The following is a 26367-nucleotide window of genomic DNA, read 5'->3' on the forward strand; positions in this document are numbered from 1 at the left end:
GTAATGATGTGCATTCAGTATTTTTTATTTTTATATTGATTGTTAATTGTTTTTTTTATTAGAATTATATAAAAAATAATTCTGTAAAATAAATGTATCTTTTAACTTTGTTTACTTTCTTCTTCATCTTCTTCTGTTTTTTTTTACTATTGTTAATATACCTAATATTAAGTAATTTCTCTCAGATTCTCTCAGATCTGTAATTACTCACTTAATTAATTAATTAATTAACTTATTTATGTATTAATTTTGTGTTGTTTTTTTTAATGGAAATTCTGAGCTTCCCACACGCAGTTCATAAACACCAGCACTGGTGGTCTCCTGTCCCATTCGTCAGCACCGCCCACCTGCTCTAATCCCTACACCACAGCCTATAGGCGGAGCACTGCGAGCCTCAACTACCAGCCAATCCCAGAGCAGCTGGGCGGGGCTTGTCGGAAAACGGGCGGGGGGAAACAGCACCGGTCTCCGGGGAATCGGATCAAGCTAGCCGTGGCTGAGTGACACCGCTCACCTCAGCTCGCCTCGGGGAGGAAAGAAGGGAGAGAGGACCTCAACTTCAGCACGACCGCCACCGTCTAAAAACATCAGCCATGAAGTGTACGTTGAACCAGTAACGTTACTTTCAGTAGTTCAGAAGTTGTGTTTTCTTACTTTTATGGCACAACAGACACCACCGCACACACGACGTCCACCGGGCAGGCGAGCTAACACACAGCAACTGACGATGCACCTGCTCTCGGTTAGCATTTGGTAGCCAGACGGCCTCTCTGGGTGTTTTTCACTTATGCAGACAGATGATACCGAGGTTTAATGGAGCTAGTTGTAGTTTTGGAGCTGAGTAGCCAGTCCAGGGCTGCCCTGACCAGTGCTTTTAGACCTGTGAGCTGTGAATGCAGCAGGTGAATGTTGAGCTGCTGCTGCTGCTGCTGCTGCTGGTGAATGAGTCTGCATGGGCTTTTCAGCATCCTGTGGTGTGATGCAGCTTTCTGTAGCAGTGCTGTGATGTGGTGAGTTATATGAGGTCTGTAGAGTTAATACTGTAAACTAAAAAACAGTTAATTGCGTTAGTATACTAGTTTTAATATCATAATAACAGGTGTTATGATTTTATAGTCATTTAAACAGAAAAAAAAAATCAGTATTTCCATACTGAGCCTTAAATTGTGTCATTCATCTCTTTTTACATTTCAGGCCCTGTAGTTTTCCCCTGTTCGCTGTTATTGACTGTCTATTGTACATAGTATATACTAGAGCTGGGCAGTATGACAATGGGGCAGTGGTGGCTCAGCGGTTAGAGCGCCGGGATATCGATAACAGGGTTGTGGGTTCGATTCCTGGGCTGCCACTGTTGGGCCCAAGCTGCCACTGTTGGGCCCTTGAGCAAGGCCCTTTACCCTCTCTGTTGGCTGCCCACCGCTGCCCACCGCTCTGGGTGTGTGTGTGTGTACTCACGTGTGTGTGTGTGTGTGTGAGTGTGTGTTCACTACCAGATGGGTTAAATGCGGAGGACACATTTCGCTGAACAGTGAACACTGTTCAGTGACAAATACGTGCACCTTTACCTTTATATCTTATCATATCGTGATACACAATATGCTGTTGAGGATATGGACAGTGCCTAAAGACCACTGACCAGCTGCAGGTTTCATTAAAACCAGTGTAATTAGTTGAACTAATTAGTTGAAGTTCAGCAGATTTTGAATAAAATCAGTGTTTGAATGGTAGTCTGTCTCTTTAGTCTGCGATCACGTCTATCGTGATGAATATTCTGGAAATATCTTGATATAATATTTTTACCATATCGCCCAGCTCTAATATATATCTTTACTTTCACATTTGTTTCTAAAACATTACTTATCCCATTATTAGCATCACATCATTACCTTTTCTTTACATTATATTACATTTCCTTCCCTTCCATTTCTGTCCTGTCCTAAAACTACTACTGCCTGGAGTCTAGTAACGCAGGTCTACTCCTCTGTGTTCATTGACTTGAAGCCCATTTTTACTCTATACATTGCCTTTCTTTGCATTTACAGCAAAACATTGTAATGAAGCCAGTGGTGTCTGCTGTGTTTACTTGCTTTCCGCAGAGTCAGACTGGTTTATGGTGAACAGATGCTAAGGTTTGAACCCAGTAAGTAGTAAACCGTGTAGTTTAGGCAATAGTAAACAGTGCAGTGGAAACCCTGCAGTGATCATCCTCCTTGTGTGTCCTGGTTTTTGTGTTAGTGTTGAAAGGGATTAGTGTGTCAATGGGTGCATCTGTGTGTTTGTCTGTGTGGAAGTTACCATGTTCGCATGGTAAAACCGTGTCTGGTGAAACACTGATAATAACCAGATAACTACCAACAAGCTGCCAGGTGAATATGACTGTTTGGAATAATTGTCTTAAATTAATTACATTTGGAGTCTCAAGAAAAACTTGTGCATATTCTGTTTTTCCCAACATGCTAAGTAGCCAGATACAGCACAAAAAGGAGTGCCTGTACTCTTCAATAGAGCAGCTGCATCCAGTTTCTGGTGTAAAGTTGTATTGTGTGACTGTCTACATGAAAACAGTTTAGTGACAAAACATCCCTGAATGTTTGTTTTAAGTGATTGAACACTTAAATAACATTAAAAAACAACTGCAGAATTTTACCATGTAAAGCTTTGTAGTTTTAAAGAAGGAATATGGGACCTGTAACGACCCCTAGTCAAGATTTCAGTATCAGTGTTGGTATTGTGTGAGTTTAGTAGCAGTTTTTTATAGATTCTGCTGCTACTGATGCATTTTGTTTTTATGTCAAAATATCACAATAAATATTGTGTATTGTAACTTAAATACTGTTATACAATATTTTATTTAATTGGATCGCCCACCCCTAGCCGTCTATAAGCTTATATATATATATATATATATATATATAAATATATTATGTTTAAGAACCCAAACATAATTTTAGTGTCTAATATATAAATATAATAAATAGCCTATCTGATGTGCAGATCTTTATTTTTGACTTGTATTCAGTTATTTATTTTGTTCTGTGTATTCTTTTGTTTTGGAAAACGAGCAATTTAACTAAATTAGTGAAAGCAACATTCAGTACTGTGCAAAACTAATGAATTTACTAAAAATATAGGCACTATCAATCTTCACTAAGGGTGGGAAATATTACGTCAATATATTGTCAGTGCTTCAAGAAAACTGACCACCTGCACATTTTATTACATAGAGTGTTTTTAGCCCTGTTTAATTATATCAGGTGTATCAGATGTTGAATGTAAATCACTGTACTCAGTATGGGTACACTGTACTGAGTATTTGAGTAGCAGTTTTTTATAGATTCTGCCGCTGCTGATGCATTTTGTCTGCATGTCAAAATATCACAATAAATATTGTAAGATGTCTTTAAATATTGTGATACAATATTATATTTAATTGGATCGCCCACCCCTAGCCTTCTATATTCTACCATCTTTTTGTGTGTTCAGGTGTGTTATACTGCTTCACAGATTTAATAAGCCAAGATCCTACGTTTCAGATGTATTTTTGTATGATGTGATATATGTTGTAACGCTTTATGCTTGATAAACAGACTTAACCTCTTAAACAGCCTACGGTGGGCCCAAAGTGTTACTATAACTTCAGTTATCAAAGAATAGCCGCACCAGTTTGTACAGACGTTCCTGTAGTTACACACCTTAGTGTGTAATAAGACTTTCTGCGTTATGGGGTCCATGTATGTTTACACAATCACTTCCCAATGTCTGACTGTTTCTGTAACTGCAGCTTTAGGACATATAAAATAAATGAGCTCTGTTCTGATTGGCTGTCCTGTGTTCTACCTCATTCAAAAAGCACTAGGAGCTGAAACACAGCTGAGAGCTGCAGTGCGAGTGGGTGGAGTTATGCAAATGAGTTGGTTTTTGTGATGTCAGAGAAACGCTGATTGCTAAGTGGGCACAATGTGTATGACCTGAAGAGTATGTGCTGATGTAAATTGTGTATAGTTGCTGCTTACAGGCTGCTTCAGGCTCATTTTTTGAGAGTTCAGTTATTCATGATGGGCCCTTTGATTTTGTAGCTATTCACAGTCAAAGGGAAGATGGAAAAGAGGAAAATCTGTGTCTTAATGTTATTCAGTTTTACACTTAGTACACACAACACTGCCGATGGAAAAAATGATCATGTTTGAAGTGTGGTAGTTAAGGCCTAGTTGTGGTGCTGGGCTGAATGTGTGTGTGTGTGTGATTGATTGATTAGCTCTTTAGCTGAACGATTAGGTTAGTTTTCTTCCAGGCAGAGGAGCTGGGTTCCGGTCGCATGCTGTGAGGCACACGTTGGGTTACATGCTGATGGCATACTCTGTCATCTTGGTCACGTTATTATGGAGTGGCGTATTTTATTTATTATATGTAATTTGATTCATTTAAACTGTTTGTTAAAGATGTTACGGAAACTCTCGTCTCAGCCCTATATTCTCATAGCCAGCCTCATGCTTCAGCAGAGCTAGCTGAGGACATCCATGCAGACAGTGATGTTATGTACTGTTTTTTGTTTTACCTTTATCACATTCCTGCTGGAGCTCGGTGTCTGTAATCCTATTATTATGGGAACTTGATTAGAGAACATTCTTCCATTGACAAAGTGGACTAAAATTAGCAACTCAATGGAGGTCTTCCAAATTAGGCAGTGTGAACAGACAGGCCTTAAATGATTATCTCTTCCCCCTGTATCGCAGCCTGAACCCTGTGACGGTGACCCCCCCCCCTCGCCACACACACACACACACACTTTATCTGTTAGCTGGGAGCAGGAAGAGAAGAACAGGCACTATTCAGAGGCGTACTGCTGAGGGACCTTACTTAATCTTATTACAGCACCATATAATGAGGGGATAGAAAACAATTTGCTAACTTAGACATGCCTTGACAGAGTGCCAGCTGGGAATAACTCTTTTACCATATTGCTGTATGATTTGTGTATTAATTCAGAGCACTTAATTAGCAGCAGCTCTTGGAGAGAATCGCCAAGGTCAGAAAGATGAGGCATTTAAAGTAGAAGTGATAAAACAGGAGCAGGACAGAAAGAGAAGTTCACATAAGCCTGATAAACCTGCTTAACACGGACGAGTTGGCTAATATGACCGGCATCCCCTTTCGAGTCTAGCAGTAGCATTAATGATCAGTGACCTTCTAATATACTATACTTTGCTTTTGACAGTAGTGTGTGTCTCATTGTAAGCCAAAGTTGGTGACTTGCTAAGGTTACACTTATATTTTACAATTGTTCATTAAAATTATTACACTAAATGGACAAAAGTATTTGGACATCTATTAATTACACCTGCAGGAGTTTTTATAATATCCCATTCTGATCCTGTAGACAGTAATATGGAGTTGGTCCCTCTTTGCAGCTCTTACTGCAGGTTTGGAACTCAGTTATTGAGTCAACCGAGCGACTCAGCACTCAGGAACCCCACTCTGACTTAATATTACCTCTCACAGTCGATGGTAGAATATCTAGAAGGGAAGAAATTTTATCAACTGACTTGTTCCAATGGCTTCCTATCTCTGTAACTTTGGTCAAGGGGAAATTACAGCCTTATGATTTGGCTCTAAAAGAAAAGAAACAACACCATTGTCCCTTTATGGTGGTCTCACAAATTATTTGGTGAGCTCTGCTTGTTTGATTGGTTTACAATGAAATCTTATCTTGTAATTATTTTTTCTAATTATTTCTGCACTAAGCGCTGTTAGTGTAAATACACAGGCCACCCCTGTGAGTCTCAGTGCTTCTATCCTGTTGACACAGTATGTGGTTAGCAATTAGATGAATGGCTTCATAATGTTGCAGTTAAGCCAGAAACCCAGCCGTCCCTGAGTTCACATTGTGTGGTTAACTGCAGTCTGGGGTTGCCCACTTTGTCAGCTAGGGTTAGCTTTTAGCCTGACACAGGTAACCTCTCGCTTTTCAGTTTCTCATGCAGGCAAAGCCACAGTCAGGAGGCCCAGTTTGTTTTGCAACCAGATTTATTGTTCATTCATTGTTTCTTCAGTTCAGTCATTGTTGAAGAAACCTTGGGGGGAATCAAGACTCACCAGGGGGGCCATCCTTCATAAAAGTCACTGTACCACCACAAATATCTGAGGTTATCAATATGTGTATTGATATAGTGGTGATGGTAAGAATAATGAAAGTATTGATGATGGTTAATGGAGGTAATAATAATAATAATAATAATAATAGAAGCAAATAGAGTCCATGTAACTTTAATGTAGTTGGTAATGGAGAGTGGACAACTAGCCTGATGCAGGTAGCAGGAGCTGGAGGGTGGGGAACCGATCTGACATTTGTAGCAGGAGAGCCAGGCTGGACAGGTGGGCTGTCATTAACCTGGAAATAGGATATGATGTACTGGTAATGGTAAAGTTGTGGTGTCTATGCTGGAACTGGACAGTGTGTTTATTGAGGGAAGCCCGTCATGCCTGGTAAATTCTTCAGGTCACTATATTTATGTGATAGAGGAAGGGAACCCTGACCACTGGCCCTTTCTCCACTGCACCCCCCTCCCCCCCAATCAACTTTTCTGACTTTGTCTGCGTCTGTCTGTCTTGCATTGTATTCTGTAATGGAATGACAACTTATGCTTATGATCACAGTTCTGATCAACAGATCAACTGTTTGTCTGGATTGTTGGCTACACTGCATGGTAGTGCACTGCACAATATTGTTAAAATACAGACTCTGAATGCTGACACAGCTATTAATGGAATTCATTGCATGATCCTGTTCACTTTAATAGAGAAATCATATTTTGTCAATTAGCCTTCATCACGTAGCCTATTTTCTGCACTCAATACTGCATAGGCCACTTTGGTTAATGAAGCACCCCAGCAAAGCAGTCTAGAAACATCCTTTGGCCTAAGCGAAGGCTATATTAGCTCTGTGAATCATGGGAGGCCTGGCATTCTGGGTGTCCCCTTACACACCATATAAGGACCCCCCCCCCCCACAATGCCATAGTGCTATCGTTTTCTGCAGAGGGCCAGCTATTCTTAGGCTGTCACTCCAGCTCATCTGAGCAGGCAAGCACTCTCTTCCTCTTTCCCCAGCTCTTTTATAACTATTGCACTCATTATTTGCATTAGGTATATACATAGTCCAGAATTCTGGTGGGCCTAAGTTTCTTGTGCTTAAACTGATTGTTGTCTTGTTTTTCCTTTTGTTTACTGATTACATTTTTGTGCACAAACTGTAGCTAATTTCTTTTTCATGATTATCATTACTATTGTTTTTTTTTTTTTTTTTTACATTTTAACATTTTTACATTTACACTTTTTTCTTCTTTCAGAGGCTACTTGGCACCTGCCTGCCACACCTCCACCTCAATTTTTCCCATCCATTTGGAGGACGACTCACAATCCAAATAAATCTTTTGCTGCTTTTTCGAACAATGAGTACTTACACTGTGACGCTCAACGGACCCTCGCCATGGGGCTTCCGCTTGCAGGGAGGCAAGGATTTCAACATGCCCCTCACCATTTCCCGGGTAAGAAACTGTACTGCATTTCCTGCATGACATTTTATAGTAACTGGTTGTTTAGGACCTCCTCAGAGGGTAAAGTCTCACTCAGACAGATCTATGAGCGAGGCCTCCATTTGAATGAGGGAATAAGCTTCGCCATGTACCATCATTAGAAAATTCGATGGCTAACACTTCAGTTTCCTTGAAGAAACAATAGTTTCCATGAGAAGGTGCTGAAAATGTTTAACAGGTGCTAAAGATGTTTGATTACACATAAGAATGATTTGCATTTTTTTAGGGTTGAATGTGTTTACTGATTGAGTTTACTGATCTGAGCTTAAGGCACCACCCTTTTCAGCTAAAACTTTACATTATAGACCTATTTGTTTTCTTGCTTATAGCTTACATGTTTGTGAATAGAGCTGCTCTGAAATAAAGTATTGGTTTAATTGGTTTATTATGAGGTTAGAGTAGTGTGATGCTTACTGACTATCATATTAGACAGCAACAGAGGTCTAAATATGAGATAAAAGTCTTTTCTCATTGTGTTCATTACAATTTCCCCCATGATTTCTGGGTGTACAATGAGGGCAGACCATAAGACCATAAGTAGTGGAGATTTCAGCTTAAAGAAGTAAAGATAAAGTGCTATAATAGATGAAAGTATTGTGACATAAATGGGCTGTTTATTGTATCCGTATCTTCTTTCTTGATCTGTGGCTGTGTTTGCATGTGGGTGGGCGTGTGTGTGTGCACATATCAAAGGCTGTGCACTCTGCTATTCTCAGCTCTTTGGTGAGGAAAAGCTCACTACTCAATTGACAGGTTGGCATTAAAGAGTCCTGAAAAAATAGACACGTGTAAAGGGATAAGGGGGGCAAACAGTGGCAGTTGGATTTTCTCCCCTGGCGATGATACAGTGCCATTCTGTCACCCCTCCTGACATACCTTGCGGTCAGGAACAACATATGTATGCTTGGCCACCATCACTGTCACTCTCTGAACGTGACGTAAACACCCTTTTGTGGGTTGCCTGCTAAAATGACGGGACCATTTGTGCTCAGTGGAAAGAAAACATTAGCACTATCAGCATTCTCATTTTAACTGTGTTCATCTTTATTTTAGAGCTGCACATTACATTATTGTTTGCTTATTGTCATCACGAAATTTGGCCTTAATATGCAGATAAGCCTTTTAATAATCACAGTATTGTTTTGTACTGTGTGCTGTGAGCTACCTGACCAATCACAGTTCTAGATAAGTGTTTCTGTGGGTATTTTGATGAATTAAGGTATTAATGTAATCTGGTAATCTTTAGAAATTATTGAATGTTGCAGGGTAATCATCAGCACACTGATATGCACATTAATGGCATACCAAAACTGTAATAAGTAGCAATATAATCACAATGCTAGCATTTCCTTCTGATCATAAAGCCCTACTCCATCATTGTTTTAGGCAGTGTATTCATTTTGGATGGTTTGGCTTAGGGTTCGGCCTGTGGCCATTAGTAAGCATGGCTAAATGCAGATATATGAGTCAGGCCTGAGGCTTGAAGGCTTTCCCACTACTGTAAAAGCCCAGTAGCAGAAGGTCTAGTCAGTCATTGCAGTGACAGGTGAGACTCAAAGCTTTGCTCAGCTCAAGGCGCCCAAGAGACGGGAGGGGGGTGTTCCTCTAAAAATACCTCAGAATAATGACAGTTTCAGCTCTGGTCAGAGGGTGTGATCCTGTGCCAGGTGTGAATGTGACAAAAGGTATATACACACACTTGTGGGGTTTCTTTATTGTCAGTATCAATTATATTAGTAACTAAGTAGTCTGCTGAATGTTTTGTCTTTTTTTTTTTACTATATTATACTATTACTATATAGACTTACTAAAAAGCCTTAACATTGCTTACTATAAATATTTAACATTATAAGACCAGTAGTAGAATTAAAAATATGCATTATTATAATGCCAACAGCCAGTTCATGGAGATTATCAGCGTGTGACAGCCCTACTTTACATTAGGTTCTAGTGCAATACTACTGCAGGAGTATGTTCATGCAGTTATACTGCGGCAGGCCACATTCTAAGAAAAACACATGGTAAAACTAATTAACATGCTAAACGCTAATTGTCATCAAAAGTCCCCTCAAGCTTTAATTAAATCACGCATTGACAGATTTACAGGGCTGAAACCTTTCCACATCAGGGGATTCAGACTACAGGAAACTCACAGAATGTTCAGATAGTGTTACAGTGGCACAGATATAGGGCTGGGCGAGAGGGTACAAATACTAGAAGACTTTTTTCACAATATACAATATTTATCATAATACATTTAATCACAGACTAAATAAATTGGTAGCGACAGATTCTGATAAACTACTGTTCAGATACTCTCCCATACTGATTTGTATTCAACATCTGCTGCACGTCATCTCATTAAACCAGTCTAATTACACTGTTTGTAATGAAACCTTTATTGCATATTGCTATATCTACACAGATATTACTTATATTGTGAGACTATATGTGATAAACAGAGCAGAGTGTAAAAAGATTTGTCCTGAAATAAGCCCATTACAAGCACCCTCTACATAGTGTGGCCTCATATTAACACAGAATGCCTTTATTTTAAGTGTCGAAAAGACTTTTTCTCCATATCTAATAATGAAAGATTTTGTTATAGCATTCAAAATGTACCATTCACTACAAATTATATATATCATATATCCATATATGCCAAAACAGCCCTATTTAAAAGCATTTTCTAGTTATGTCATAAAACATAAAATATGTCTGTTCAGTCTGTAGCAGTGTAGCGCTCCCATTCTCACTGAAGTTATAAAGAGTGTTTCAGCCCAGACATCTGGTTGAAAGAGGGCAGCCAATCTCAACAGAGATCATTTACGTATGTATCGGTCTTAAGCCTCGTGCACACTACACACGGACTGGTGTCTCTCTATCGGTGGGATAGTGCACAAATCTGGTATGTGTACAGAAGGTATATCCCAGATATGGGCAGTTCTGACATTCTGACAGTTCTGCAAATGAACTATTTGGTTAACTGTAAATAACTGAAAATAAAATACAACACAAGACATTGGCTCTTTCACACTCTTGATTCAGCTATATGCTGTTAAACAACATTGGGAATGAATTTGTAATTTTCCCTTTGAGATGCTCTTATTTTTGAATGAGTTAATCTGAAGTAAAGTCAAAAGCCTGATAATATTTCCTAGTGCTTTATTTGGTTGGTAACTCTGGCCTTTAACATGCATTTAAATTGTGTTTGTTAAGTTTTTGGTTTGGATGATGGGAAACCACTAACAAAAGCCAGCACGTTTGGAACACAGCAAGGTTTCCTTGTGGTAGTGCACTGATTCAGCACGTTGTATAAATATGTCATTGACCGCTTTCTGTAAATGTAGCCCTTCTTTTGTCCTGCGATTTATATTTCTTTTAAACATATAATACCTGACAGACTGTAGATTTGTGATATTATGCTTTTGCTAGCATCAGTTTGCTTGTTGACAATCAGATGTATTCCTAATTAAGAGCAGTTTTAATAAACCAGTAAAATTAAGATTTTATTTCCCCATATATGAACCTCAGAACAGTGCTCAGACAATGGGGTAAACTTCTTTTTTGTAGTCAGTGGTGATCTCAGCTTTGGAGAAGGAAATCTCCTCAAAGAAAAGTCCAGCTGGTATTTAGTACAATTGCTGAATGGCTTACAGAGGCTGTACAGTCTTTTCTTCTCAACCTGATTGAGCACAGTAAGGGTCATATTTCCTGATATTTTGAGGTAAAGCCCCGTGACATTTGATCTGATACCACAGTACCAGCAGATATTACAGTGGCTTTCATGGGGTGGTAGACTGAAATGTCATCCAGCGGGCAGAATTTCGGATTTGTTACCTTAATGCTTTGCTATTTATAATGCACAATTATAAATGAATATGCACTAATTATAATGTGTGTGTGTGTGTGTGTGTGTGTAATGGTATGTTTGCCAGGACAGAAGCTTGAGTACAATTTCAAAGTTTAGGATTAGTGAGTGCCCCTTTTGAAGAGCTTTGCTTCTATAATCAGAGTGGAATTCTCCCCTAGCTGCTAAAGTCCATGTATGACGTGATGTGTCAACACTTCTGCTATCTAGACTATGGCATTTTTAGAGCTGGAAAAACATATTAATGTGTACAGTAAATGTATATGATAGGTCTTTGTAAGTTTGAGAGGACAACTTTCAGTGCTGGGCTTGTTCAAAGAAACAGAAAGGACCTTAATGACCTTAAACTGCTTATGCCAACCCTTCATTCTTGATGGCATGGTGCAAATGAATGGTGGTACAATTCGTATACTGAATTAGAACAATTTTATTTGGGTAAATATTTAATCAGTTGTAACTAGGGCTGAGTAATTAATCAAAAATTGTTTGAAACCGACATTCAGAACCTCTAACTGAATTATTTTGCTCATAATAATACTTTCCCCACTATGTGTTCATGTACTATCTCCTTAAAAACATACTTTCTCCATCCCATCCAGTCAGTGACATGAAAGTTAAATGGAAAAAAATCAAATACTGAACCAACTGAGCAACTCCAGCTGCTTGAACCAAAGATAAATGCTATGTTAATCACAAAATAATCGTTCATTTTTTTATTGTAATGTATTGTATTCTGCAAGTTAACCCACCCATTTGTAGGTCCTCCTCCTAGCACAAGCAATGCTCCCAACATTAGGAGGATAAGGAATAAACACGTCTCCTCTGCTATACGCAAAGCCGGCCACCATTTGTTTTTGAACAGGCAGCCAACACACTGGGAGGAAAGCCTTGCGTCCCAAGCTCCCCCGCACCAGCTGACAGACACCTGTGCCGGGCAACATTGCTTCCCAAACTATTGCAACTATTGATCCCAAAGAGAGCATAGCTAGTTGTGCTCGCTCTGCCTCCAATGGTAAAGTTGCGGCATGGCTTGGGAATAGAACTCCCCGGCCATAGTGATCGCTAAGCTACTTTGAGCCCCCATCCAGCACTAGTTTATAGCCATAGCTTCTTTAATGTCCATTACTTCCAAAAACGCATGAACATACACTAATGAGCAAAATGAGTGTAATATGCTCATAGTCATCTGCGTACCACCAAAACTGCTCACTTGGCAAGATCTATGAAGGTGCCTTGTGGTATGTGACACAAAGACATTAACATCACATCGTATAACTCAGTTGTCAGTTACTCAGATATAGCTGTTAGTTCCAAGGTGGATCTGATGCAAATCTCACATGCATCCAGCTCATCCGACAGCACATTCTAAATAGCGCATGTGTACCCAACCATCCAAGTCAAGGACTAATCAGACCTAATTACCAAGAATTGCATGTTTTGGAGATGCTCTTACCCAGTCGTCTGGCCATAACAATTTGGGCCTTGTTAAAGTCCCTCAGGGGTACATGTCTAACCATTTCCTCTGCACCCAACAGGCCTTGTCATGAGCCCTTGTTATGGAATAATTAGTGTTATTGATTTCCTCTATACATCTAGCACCAAGATGTTGGCAGCAGCTCCTTTCAGTTGCAAGGTGGATCCAGTGGGCTGGGTGATCTTCTTCCATTTGCCTAGACAAGCAAAAAAACACTGCAGTGGTCTCTTTACATTGACACCTACTAAGTCTCTCGTATAGACTCAGGGGTCTGTCATACAATTTATGTAGTAGTTTACAACATCAAAAATCCTTCCGCTCATAATCGGTCCTTAACTTTTAATGGCTCTGTACTCTTCTACAAGCTTTAAAGTGTGCTGTACATTCCAGGACCCCAACCATTCCAGCCATCCATCAGATAACATGCTGCCTATGTTTGCCTCTCCTGGACAGAGCACCTGCATATCATCAGCCCTGGAGCACCCATAGTCTGGCCTGTACCATGACAGTCAGCGGCTGAGTCCTGCTGACAGGCATGACTGTTTTAGCATACTGTTGAAGGTCAGGTCAGCAGTAGTGGAGAAACTATGAAGGTTATATATACCAGCAGTGCTTTCCTGCACCTTTTCAAACCAATCTGCTCCATCCCAGCCCTGTTGGCTTTGTTAGGCCAGGCATACACTGTTTTTAGTTTGAGTTTTAAGCTTGATTTGGTCATGGCTGATTCTCTCTACTAAAAAGTACACAGACCCAGTAACATACTGATACTAAAAATTTCATTTGCCTGCTGACAAAGTCCATCTTTGAGGCATAGAATACACAGAGCAAGCTGGAGGTGTTTTGGACACTCCGACACACTTGTACAGTGAAGTTGTAGCGTCAGCCACCTGCTGGTCCAGGTACGTCTCCTCTTTTTTTGTGGAATTGCACTGCACAGCATGGCACAAGTTATCAAATCTGTGTGCTTTTTCAACATTTGTGATACACAGGGTGCCATATTTTGCTGAACTGAGTGCATGTATGAAAAAAGCACTCTGCTTATAGACTGTGTTTCACATGCAGTGTGAGCACCCGCTCCACGGCATATCAGCCGGGCCACTTTTATACAGTGTAAGCATATAAATCACAGACTTTGTCTGTATATGATGAAGGATTATCACCAAAGAACAAGCTTTGCGAAATAGCACAGGGTATACCTGGCTTTATTCATCATCAGAAAGCTGGATCTAGTATAATAGAAAACTGAGTTAACTTAACTTGAGTAATACCATGGCAAGACATTTTACACAATTGCTGACACTGATTTCCCAGTTGGCTTCACCAAACAGCAGTAACACTAAAGCCTAACATTGCGTAGGTCCCCCTCATGCCACCAAAACAGTTGCAATTCAATTGAGGCATGGGCTCCACAAGGCCTCTGAAGAAGACCTGTGGTCCTGCAACAGATCCTGATTTAAGTCCTGTAAGTTGTGAGGATCTGTGAATTGCCTCAGCGGGCTTTGACCCTGTTTTCAGTTGACCGATTGTCCTCCCTTGGACCACCACTTTTTGTAGGTACTAAACACTGCATACCGGAAACACCCCACAAGATCTGCCTGATGTTTTGGAGATGTTCTGACCCAGTTGTCTGGCCATCACAATTTGTCTTTTAACAAAGTGGCAGTTTCTCATGCTTGCCCATTTCTCCTGCTTTTAAGACATCAACTGCTTTAAGAATTGTCTGCTTGCACCTGCTGCCTAGCTCACTCCTTCACAGGTGCCATAGTAATTCATTCATAGAGTTATTAAACTTTTTTTCACTTCACCTGTCAGTTGTTTTAATATCTCTTGCTCTGAGGGGCCCTAAGACATGTACTTTCCTAAACTATTCTGTTCCAAAACACCAGTGCTGGCGGTTTTCTGTGTATTGCAACATTGTGTTTTGATCCAACCCTTCATACTGTACACCAGGTGCTACTAATGCAGTGGCAAATGTCAACAACAATACTTCATAGTCCTGTCTCAACCTCTGCCTTCTCATCTATTGTCCTTCTGTCTGTATCTCCTCCTTCTTTCTCCCAGTGCCCCACTTTCTCTGTGCCTGCTTTTCCTGACCCATAGAACAGTCCTTTTGTGTGTGTTTGTGAGTGAACAGGAGATTTGAGCTGGCATATCAGCCACCCATTCACCCAGGCATCAATTGGAATGAGCTGAGAGTGGAGAGTTAAAGTGTGCTTTGTGAGGCGGTCCTGGTAATCCTCCCCTCACCCTCTCAAAGCCTTTGTTTTGCCATGCTCCCTTCCTTTTCCTCTCCCTGTTAGCTTTGCTAAACCAAGCACGAAGCAGAACTATCAGTGCATTTTGGGCAGTGTTGAAATGAAACAGTGGTCAACAGCTTGTCTCTAATTCCAGGTACAAGGCCAAATAAAAGTGATCTGATCATTCGGGTGCAGTCATAACATTTGTACTGTACTATATTAGGCATTTCAAACTGCATTCCAAACCTAGCGCTGTACCATTGCTATAATATGTTTATATTGTTGAAAGAAAGACTACTGCCCTACTATTCTGCTTTGATGGCAAAAAAAAAAAAAAAATGGATCAATGTAGAGAGATCTATGGAGGATGATACATGTAGCATTGACTCTCCGGTCAGTACTGTCTATATATAGAATAGAGATGGGCAGATCAGTGTTTTTGGGGGCCAATACTAATCACGGCTCACGGTCCTTCAGCTTGCAGAGCAGAGTACAATGTTTGTTTTAATGTTTTTTCTTCTTTGCACAAGCTCTGTAGTGCCATCTAGCATTTAGGAACTGCAGCAAGTGTGACTGAGGAGACTTGAGCAGAGCTGCTGTGCGGTTGGCTAATTTGAGAAATTCTGATCGCGTATTTTGGCTGAAACCCGCCCCAGCTTCGGTGAATTTGGGTGCAGCTCCCAAATTTGCCAGATCAAGAGAAGTTGAAAGATAGTTTAGGTTTGGCACATAAACCTGCACAAATATCATAAATGGACTGATGTTGGATCAGTACTAAATCTGGCTTTGCCAGCGATGCCAGCTGTGGTGCCTCAGTATCAGTACCATATCAATACCTTAATTTACCTGAAATTTTACAACAGAAAATGACTTAAATGAGATTTTGCTGTTAGCTAAAATAAATAAGAGCAATGTATGTTTCATATGACTTTTTGTGGGTTTCTCCATCATAGTGTTTAACATTTGGATATTATAAATAATACTTGTGCTTCGTGAGCTAATTTTGGACAAGCCCCCTTCAGCATCCAGTGTTTCACTGGTTAATGCAGTCCCCATTGCATCTGAACTCCTTATTGTGCTTCTTTGTGTTCTGCCTGTTACAGTTTTATATAGTGTTTCTAACAATGAACACTGTAACATAGTAGCTTTGCAAACATTTGAATTTTTTGACCCGACTCTGAGCTCTAAGATAATCCTTTTCAGTTCCACAGTGGCCCCAACAATAGCCAATGAAAATTGAGCATCGAAATTCAGGTGTTGGTATATTACAGATACTGCAACCGCATGATTGAAGGTGGAACAGTATTTTTGTATAAGTGGCCAAGATCTGCCTTGTATATAAGGTGGCCTCCAGTATGTGCTACTCACGTACAACTCCCTCTGCAGTCAGTACAGACCCCGCTGACCCTGTCTTCCCACCCACAACTGTGTAGTAAAGTCGTGTAGTGTATGATCCCTAGTCGTTTAGTGTACAATGGACATTTTTTTATTGGCATTACTCAGCTGGGAAGCAGGTAACCCAGTCTATTTATTTTTTGCTATGACTTTAAAAGGCGTGTAGTGTACCCAAGGCTTTGCAGAGATCTGGGACTGAGCCCCAAGTGAGCAAAGTCAGTGGCTAAAAAAGAAGTCTCTTAAACCTAGAAGGAGAAGCCCTGAGAGGAACCCATCCTTCTCTGGTTGAAACTGAAAAGCTTGGCTTCTTTTTTCATGGTTTTATTACAGTTGCTGTGCTCAAGTGATGGCGGCTGTGAGGGGCCTAGCCAACCAGCTGAGCAACAAACCAGTATCTTATCACTATGCAGCCAGTGGTCAGAAGACAGAGGTCATTCACAGGTTTCCAAGAAGGCTTATTCGGAACAGTGCGTCACCATCGGAAGGCAGCCCTGGCATTCCCTCTGCGTTCTTACAGTACCCTTTACTGAGATGTCAGAGGAGTCTCACACCGGTGCTAGTGCCAATTAGAGGTGACATTTACAGTATGGAGAGTGACATTTACAGTATGGAGGATCCTCTGTACAGCAGTCTCTGTGCTGTGATGGGGTAGCACAAAGAGTGAGTTCAGCTGTGGGCCTGAAAAATCGTAGCAATCACCACACTAGCTAGCTCTAAAGTTGCCCTGGACAGAATGACAGAGGATCCCTCAGCTGTAGATATTTTTGTCGCTCTTCTCCCAGCCAATCTGCACAGCCTTGACATTCCAAGTGGATTTAACCAGTCTTTCAACTGCATGCATCTGACTGCAGGAGAAATGGTAATCCAGATGAGTATACAGTTAACTTTACCCTCCATTCATCTATCATGGTTTATTTTGACAGGCCGGCACCTAAGTCTTAAAGCATCTGTGAAGTTGCCCCAGTGGTAAATCCATCCTTAGACCTCAGAGGGTAGTTAAAGAAAGTTCTTGAGTGGTGGGCTTGAACCCGAGCAGGGTAATTAATACTGGCAAAATGAGGGCAAAGCCAGTTGTAAAGCCAACGACAGTGCCATGGCAATATCTGCAAGTGGTTCTAGAGTGATCTAGCAGTGGCTTACACATTAGGACATGTATTAATGCCAAGACATCATTCAGGCTTGTGTGGGTTTTGAACTTGTCATGGCAAGCTCATGCTAAGCAGGGCAGTAGCTTCTGTAGAGGAAACACAGCCGAGTTATCACTTACATTGGCTTTACTCGTTATTCTTGTTATTCTTCAAGTAGACTAATGATTAATTCCTAACTACAGTTAATCACTGCAGGGCCGAATGGTTACTCGCTGCACTGTTTCATGCCTGTGCGGACCTATTTTTCTATTCTGAATTTCTAAATCAGGACCCGGAAGTGCACAGTGTCACGTAATAATTATGCGACAGTTTCCATTTTCTGTACTGTAAATATAAAGACCCAGAGTCTTGCACCTCAAAGGTGATGCAAATATGGAGCCAATAATCGGATCCCTATGTCATTAAGCCCTCCCACAGAGGGCTCTCCGCCGGTTCTGGTGGCCCCAAGTGCCGTTAGCTAACTGTGCTAAGAAAACCGGACTCAGTCTGGTTTATAAACCCTTTCATTCCAAACCGTGTCTGTGTGGAAAAGCCACCGGAACTATGACCCTCAGTGTCAGAACTGTTCGGCCCTACAGTGGAAAAGAGGGCATGGAGTTGAGAGGTGTCAGTGTAGTTAAGTTTCAGTGGTGAGAAACCCCTGTCACAATACATAAGCCAATGTACTTTTACTGTACTAAAACTACTCTGGACAGCTAAACATACTTTTTCGCTTTGGTGTATTGCAGCTAAATTCTGCTTTACATTTCTACCTGTGCTCTTAATGTGGTAGAGCTTTGAGTCTGGCAGGCTGGAGTACGACTCTGAAGTGCTGTGGCCTGCAAGGCCTGGGGTCCGACAGGTGCTGTAGATGCTGCAACCTTGCAATCTCTGCTCTTGATTGATCGCCCTCCTTACTTTGGCACAGAGAGTGGTGTGTAGCGCCCGAAATACACGGCTGAGCACCCCACTGGATTTAACAGATTAGTGGAGACGTGTCACCCAGTCCCACACGCACTGTGTCTTAAGATGTGGTTATATGTTATGGATCTATTTAACTGTGGTTGATCAGTGCAGGTGCTGTTTTGAGTATAGTGTTAGGATTAAGGTTAAAGTTTGATCTTCTGAATGTTAATGTAATGTTCCCATTGCATGAGGCAGAAGCGAAATTGCCTCTTACCCTATCAGAAGTTTACTGAGCCCCACCTCCGATCGTGCATTATCGTGCAATCCTATTTTTGCTTCATTACAACATGGATCTGCTCATTTGACCACTTTCTTACATAAGTGGAAGTGTTTTTTCTCCCTATTATTTCTCCCTAATTATTTTGAGACACTGAAGGACACATAATGGAAACAAAAACATGTAAATCTTTGTGTTATACATCTTGAGTGATGATGTACACTTTTTCATTAGGATGTTGATGACACCAGATGCATTCATTGATCGTAGTAATGGATTGTGATTACAGTCAGTCTTATTTAGAGCAATCCAGAACAGTACAGGCCTTGAGCACGTAATACAATGTCAGTGTGTATCCGGTTGCTATGGATTACTTGTTACTCTCGTTTTTCCTTGTTGATGATTTTAATATAAGAGTCTGAATCATGCGATCTACAGATCAGAGCTGAGGGAAAGTGACACACAGTTCAGCAGTAATAGAGGACACATGAGATGAGAGGACAGGGAATAAAAATGTTGTCTTTTTTATTATCCCCCCCTTAAATAAACAAATCTAGTTGTTTTAATGTTGGTTTATCACAGCTTAGTATGTAGTACAGTGTTATAGTATTCATTTCTTTGAAGCGTCAGTGAACTGAAGAGATTGTTTCAATATGTAAATAATTTCACCCAAATTCTCCTTGTAGCAATTGTCCTACAAAATAGATTTTTTGCTACCTGGTTTGTGTGTGCCTGGTTTGTGTGTGCCTGGTTTCTGTATGCCTGGTTTGTGTACGCCTGGTTTCTGTATGCCTGGTTTGTGTACGCCTGGTTTCTGTATGCCTGGTTTGTGTACGCCTGGTTTCTGTATGCCTGGTTTGTGTACGCCTGGTTTGTGTACGCCTGGTTTCTGTATGCCTGGTTTGTGTACGCCTGGTTTCTGTATGCCTGGTTTGTGTGTGCCTGGTTTGTGTGTGCCTGGTTTGTGAGGTTAAAAATTCGATTCTGCTGTGTTGGTAACTCTGCCTCAACTGATGATGATATAGAGGGGATTTTTCCCTTTATTAGGTAGTGGTGGCCGGCTACCTTCTGAATGTTGGCGCTCCCACTGGCCGCCTCAGTGATGTAAAAGAGGAAAACATTCATTTCTACGCTGCCCACTCATCACTAAGCCCTGTCTCCAAACTCTGGTTATGAACTTCTTAATGTGCGTTTTTTGAAATGTGCTGAGAGGACAGGAGACCCACTGGTATTAAGGGGTGGATGTACTCTTTACATGTTTTTTTCTAATTATCTTACAAGTACTAGTGCTGTGAGCACACTATGTAAAGGAAATTATGCTAGTGTTTTTTTTTTTCCAGCTGTTTACTAAGCAGTTAATTAGTACAATTAGAATGTAGTAGTCTACTCATCGTCCCCTAAAAAATTCAACTCAATTTCGGATTGAGTTTTCTGCTCTCAGGAGTTCTGATAACACAGTAAAAAAGTGAAAAATGAAAACGCTCTGAAACTGAAACCAGTGAGCATCTCCTCTGCCCTGCCTTGCTACAGTGAATCAGTAGCAGATGATCTAAGCAGGTTTTATAGGCTTCCTGAGCTGTACTTACCAGTATAATGGTATGCAAAGGTTTTGCTTATTTGTTTGTGTTGTCCGTCCACAGATCACACCTGGGAGCAAAGCAGCTGCAGGTAACCTGGTACAAGGTGACATCATCGTGGCCATCGATGGAGTCAGCACGGACGGGATGACTCACCTTGAGGCTCAGAACAAGATCAAAAGTGCCAACTTCAACCTGGCCCTCACCATGACAAGGTGACCGCTCATATGTTTGTTTGTCTATCTGCGTATCCGTGGGAGAAATAGAGGCTTATGTGAGCATCAGCACTTTTTTTACTCCTGTTTACTTCTATATCAGTTATGTCATTGGCCTTTTATCACACCACCCATATTTTTGAAGAGCAAACTTGTGTAGTACAAATGTTGTTCTGAGACACTATCAGATAAATAAAAGTGCAGTACAGAGAAAGCAGAGTGAGAGAACATCTGGATAGGATGTATGTATGTAATAGACTGTATAGTAAATATAGTATATATAGTACAACACAGGTTTAACTTTCAGTTTGCTTACTTTTGGTAATTATTAAGTTGATATATTGATATAATTTATGACATTACATATTGTGATATTATATATCATTTATGTGAAAATAGTGTACACCTGTACCTTACATTTGCAGTGTAGATAAATTGGTAAACCAACAAGACTACATTAAAGCCGGTAACCGTATCTGTGGACAGTTGCATGAAAGTAAGGGAACTCTTTTGGGGAGGGAAAGGGATTTTTGCAGTGATTACTAATGAAATGTGTGTAAGTCACAATAGAATAATAACACACACAGGTGGATGTCTTTTATTGACACATTGAGGAAACATTTAGAGTGCAGATCTGAGATCCGAGGCAAAGTGAAGATTCACTTACAGAGGTTCACTTACATAATATTTTAAAGTTGTATTTTCATTGGTTACAATTGAAACTATGTACATGCATGGATAGTAGTGCAAATACTAGTTTATATTTTAGGAGTGATGTAATACGAGGATTATATCATTGTAGGCTTTTCATTGAAGCAAGTCACAAATATTTGAACTTTGTTTGTGGCATTTCATCTTATGTTATTTCGTGAAAATATGTTCAATATTATTCAATATTACTGAACCAAGTATATTTTAATTGATGTAAGAAAGCATGACAGTGCCAAATATGTATTTTATGTATGTATGAATGTATGTATGTATATATGTATGTGCCAGTACCAGTGTGCTACAGTCCCACTGACATGCTCTCAATAAGCCAGTGTCTATCCTGTTTAGTGTTGCAGTAATAGGAGATCAGACAGGCAGATTAAGTGTTATGTGTCTAGGGGTGATATTAAATGTCATTGTGGTATGCTGACCAGACTAGTGAGGCCTGAACCAGGGAACCTGCTTTCAAAGGCTGCAGCTTTCAAGATAACCGATCATGCTATTAGTGGAGACACTTTCCTCGTACATTCTCAAAATATTTCATCTTTAGAAAGTTGAGTACTCTTCAAATGAAATTAAATAATTAATTTTATACATAATAAGTTACATTGATTTACATTCTCTGCCCCAGGGCTGTTCAGGCAACCTGCACCTGTCAGTGACAGAATCAATGGTAAAATGTAGTATTTACAAACATGAATACAGTATTAATTAAGAGTTTAGAGGTCACACTTTCGTGAAACAACTGGTGAAAAGTATTTAAAAATATCTAAGGTGTTTCAAGGCCTAGGAGTTTCACATTCTTAGCAAAATAGTTGTACACAATGCCTCTTCGGGGTTATGAGGACTCATTTTTAAGGGTCTTCAGATTTTCCCTCATGGGGAAGAATCATATATTCAAGAAAAAACTTTCAAAAATTTTAATGATCTTTAAGCTTTTATAGTTCTATATCAGTCCGATGCTTTATTGAAGAACCCTTGAAGTCCTTTTTCAATAGTATAGGTCAATGTCAAGGTGTAGAGCACTATTACAGCATTTCTCACATAACATAACTGTGATAAAAACTGTCTATGTATATTTGTGTAAAGATGGGCAATATGATGTTTTATTGTCATTATGATCATTTGTATTGTGATACATTATATATTTTTCTAGCATATCACATGATATATCATCAGAATATAATTTCATTTGATTTAGTTCATTTTGAAAGGTCAGATTTTGAAAAAAAAGTTAAAAAAAGATTTGGTTAGCTGGTGTTATTTCTAGCACTACTGGTTGGCACGTGAGGAAGAATTATTTCAGAAAATGTATGACACAAGTTTCTACACAAGTAGAAACATGCAGATACTTTACTGGAAACAAACTGAACAGAGGAGGAAACTCACAGACATGAAGGCAAGGAAGAGAAGACAATGAGCACTAAAACAAAGGCAATATATATATATATATATATATATATATATATATATATATATATACACAGACAAGGAACACCTGACAGGAGTTAACATCAGGGCAGGGCTACAAAGAGCATAAAGAAAATGGAGCCAAATTACTAAATATCCAGACAGTCAGTTTTTTGTTTGGTCGTGTGTTTTTGCACTGTTTACATTTATATCTTATCATTTTTGTTGATCTAATTTTACTACATTTGTGGAGCAGATCTGAAGCACTGATGTTTTTTCCTTCTAGGTTAAAACCCGAGTCCCCCTCTCTTGTCTCCCTCCCTGGCTTTAAATTGCATTATTTATTGTGTCATTAATGACACCAGCTTTCTGGTGACTCTGAGTGCAATGAATTTGTTTTTGTGAGACAGAAGCATATATGCGTGCGTATGTGTGCACATGTGTGTGTGTGTGTGTGTGTGTGTGTGTGTATGTGTCCGCTTATGCTGGGAGAAGGTGGTAATTTTAGGCAGAGGTAAAGGTCACAGGGCTTTATTTCCCTCATGTTTCCTCTCAGTCAGTTAGTCAGGCTGCAGGCTGTCAGTGCTTAATGGAACAGATATGAAGTGGAGGTCATGCAAAAAACACCCCCCTGCTTCTGATTATTAACATCTACTAGTTCTTCTAGTTCATCTTCTTCTCTAATTATGCTCTCTGAGATATATCCCTCATATTCACAACATAAATACGTGGCAGAGATACAGGGTTTAAAATAATAAGGCTAGTACATGTGCTCCATATAAAAAAAAAAACAAGCTGCACCTCAAAAAGCTGAAGACTTTCCGTTCAGTGTGATGTGGTGATAGCCAAGCCTAAAGACAAGTCGCACAATGACTAAGAGAAAGTTCAAACCTTCAGTGGTTTGACCTGTAGATCAGTCTGGAGCTTGTCCATCTCCAGCGCTCCAGATCATCCCTTCTTTTGTCTGGCATTTGTCACTGTACATTGTGCAGTTTTCACTAGAAGCATGACAAATGCCTCTTCCGCATGGTAGGTGACATTTTGACAGAATGACATCTGCTTCAGAGTGGAAGAGGGTAATAAGTCACTCACCTATTGTGTTTAAGGTTCTTACCATTTGCAGCCAAATGAGAAGATACATAACATCACTGTCAAAAAAAACCTTGTATCTCCAAAATGACAGCTTCACAGACAGGAGAAAGAAGAAAACTTATTTGAAAACAACATTTATATATATATGTGTATATATATATGTGTGTGTGTGTGTGTGTGTGTGTGTGTGTGTGTGTGTGTCAAACAGTGATATGATGAGAGGAATGTGCTGTGATCTCTTTCTCAGTCTCATTTCTATACTTTATAGAGTATTTGAAAATTATCATTTTAGAGGGCCATAGCTACTCCAAAATGCGAGTGCCTAAAATGGAACACATCGCCAGAGATGCATTGTTAAAGACATTGTGTGTTGCTAAATTGTTGTTACTGAATGTAATTGCCTCCTAACACCAAGGCGATTACACAAAAATAACCCTACTGTGCAATATCACTTTCAGACAAAATCTCTTTTTTTCTGCTGGCAGTACTTCTCTACAGGGACTAGACAAGCTGTGTGTGCATTTGCACATCTTAAGTTGGACTGGGTGCAGCTTAAAGTAGTTGAGTGCATTCATTAAGAGGGGTGTCCACAAACATTTGGATGTACAGTGTATAGTGAAAACTGCTCACATTATATCTAAAGTTTCTGTACATTTTAGTTTATTTTTTTGACATAGTGAAAAAGATGTTTCTTATCATGGGTCCAGTGGCTTCATCAGAAGGCATTATCAACGACTCGGGAGATGTTGACAGCTGTCCTTGGCTTTGGCGTGTAGCGGTTATGTTGGAAGATGGAGCCTCAGCCTACTTAGTTGTCTTGAACAGCAGTTAATATGGAAGAGTAAGGGACTTATAGACTGAATCCATGACAGAAGGTTTTAGGAGTGATGGTTTCTAAAAAGACGTAGTGCAAGTCTGGAGAGGGATCAATCAGAACACCTTAAAAAAGCAGTGTGTACTCTCTGCCTCATCTCTGTGCATACCTGTGGAAATGTTTAAGCTGCTTCAGAATACTTTGATTGTTAATGTCAGAGAGCTCCCAAAAAGCGGCATTTGAGTGAGGACGTTATTCTGATCCACTGGTTGTTTATATAGCTGCTCATCGACCATCACATACACATTCAGGCACATTCTGTAGTGGAAGACTATAGAATTTGTTGACTGATGGTGTAAGAAAACATAGCTATATCGAAGCGTCATTTTGCAATACTGTGTTGATTCTCTCAGAGTCACAGAATTGATTTTTAATGATTAGTTTATGTGTAAAGATTGATGTCAGACAGTGGTCTATTTTGTGTTTATCCTCCAGTCGCTAGATAGCAGTGTTGTACTCAGTGCTGTTTTCCGATCACACTGTTCTGATTGCATAACAGTAAACTTTTCTTTTACTCAGATTTTGTGCATATGTATCACAACATATTGCATTATATACTGAACCATAACCTTGTGTCATATCACCAGGTTCTTGCTGATACACAGCCCTGATGTTGACCGTGTGAGAACCACTGTGAGCTGAGGTTAATACCAAGCTCAGATGAATACAGAGTTCATTCAGAAATGACCTGTCACTATGTTTAACAGAAGAGAACCCCCTTAAATGATCTGTATTCAGCTTGAAATGTAATACCTTTTTTAAAGTGACCCCAACATTTAAAAAAAAGTTACACATTGTCTTTGGTCCCACTTCCCTGAAACCTAGACATTGCCAGAGAACATAGCTTGCCTTTAGGTAATTTTTGACCCTCAGGACAAGCAGAGTATGACAGACTACATAAGGGTTAATAATACACTAATACAGCCTCTGGAGCCTGTATCAGTTACACTGCTGCTACAGTGTTAATGTAAATCAGTCAGACTTTATGTGACTGTTGTATTGTGACTACTTGCTGAGCCTGCTAATATTTTTCTTGTTGTTACTGCTAAATTATTTGATTTGAATAACAGTACTTTGAAGGAAATGTTAGATGCAAAAGTCTTTTAATCCTTTTCTCCAAACAAATTTGTAACAAATACATTTTTGATTAAAACCTCCAGTTTGAAAAAAGGTGCATAACAATATAACAATCACATTATTAGTATGTGTTGCTATTCTGCATGCCAGGATTTTTTGTGCTTTTGTGGGTCTGGTTAAAGCACTCAGACTGCAGGGTGCGGAGTGGCCAACTATAGGGTTATAATGAACACCATTTTTTTTCACTTGATTGAAAAAAATGGCGTTTCTAATAATCAGTGCACAGTCTTTGTGGAAATGGCCTGTAAATGAGTTGATTAGCTGGATCAGGTGTGTTGGGAGCAGGGCTGAAGACTGAACACACACAGCTTGTCTAGTCCCTGTAGAGAAGTACTGCCAATAGAATAGGACTCTCTGGATTAGATAAACATGAACCTATTGGCACTGTGCCTAATGCCAGGTGTGGGCTAGAGGGGTATAAAGCCCCCCAGCATTGAGGTGTAGAGCAGTGGAACTGTATTCTCTGTAATGA

At 40.0% G+C, this 26367-nt stretch overlaps 1 protein-coding gene across 3 annotated transcripts in view; it reads left to right on the forward strand.

Annotated features, from left to right (window-relative positions):
- Nucleotides 1-543: 543 nt before the first annotated feature.
- The window catches only part of ldb3a (LIM domain binding 3a), a 54014-nt gene continuing 28190 nt past the window's right edge, over nucleotides 544-26367 (forward strand). For all 3 annotated transcript variants that reach the window (XM_072677048.1, XM_072677049.1, XM_072677047.1), the window contains exons 1-3: nucleotides 544-600; nucleotides 7347-7544; nucleotides 20520-20671. In XM_072677048.1, the coding sequence (XP_072533149.1) occupies nucleotides 7449-7544; nucleotides 20520-20671 (248 nt within the window). In that variant the 5' untranslated portion in view covers nucleotides 544-600; nucleotides 7347-7448. The remainder of the gene's footprint in view (nucleotides 601-7346; nucleotides 7545-20519; nucleotides 20672-26367) is intronic.

The sequence above is a fragment of the Salminus brasiliensis genome, chromosome 4, assembly GCF_030463535.1.
Source record: "Salminus brasiliensis chromosome 4, fSalBra1.hap2, whole genome shotgun sequence".
NCBI classification, from domain to species: domain Eukaryota; kingdom Metazoa; phylum Chordata; class Actinopteri; order Characiformes; family Bryconidae; genus Salminus; species Salminus brasiliensis.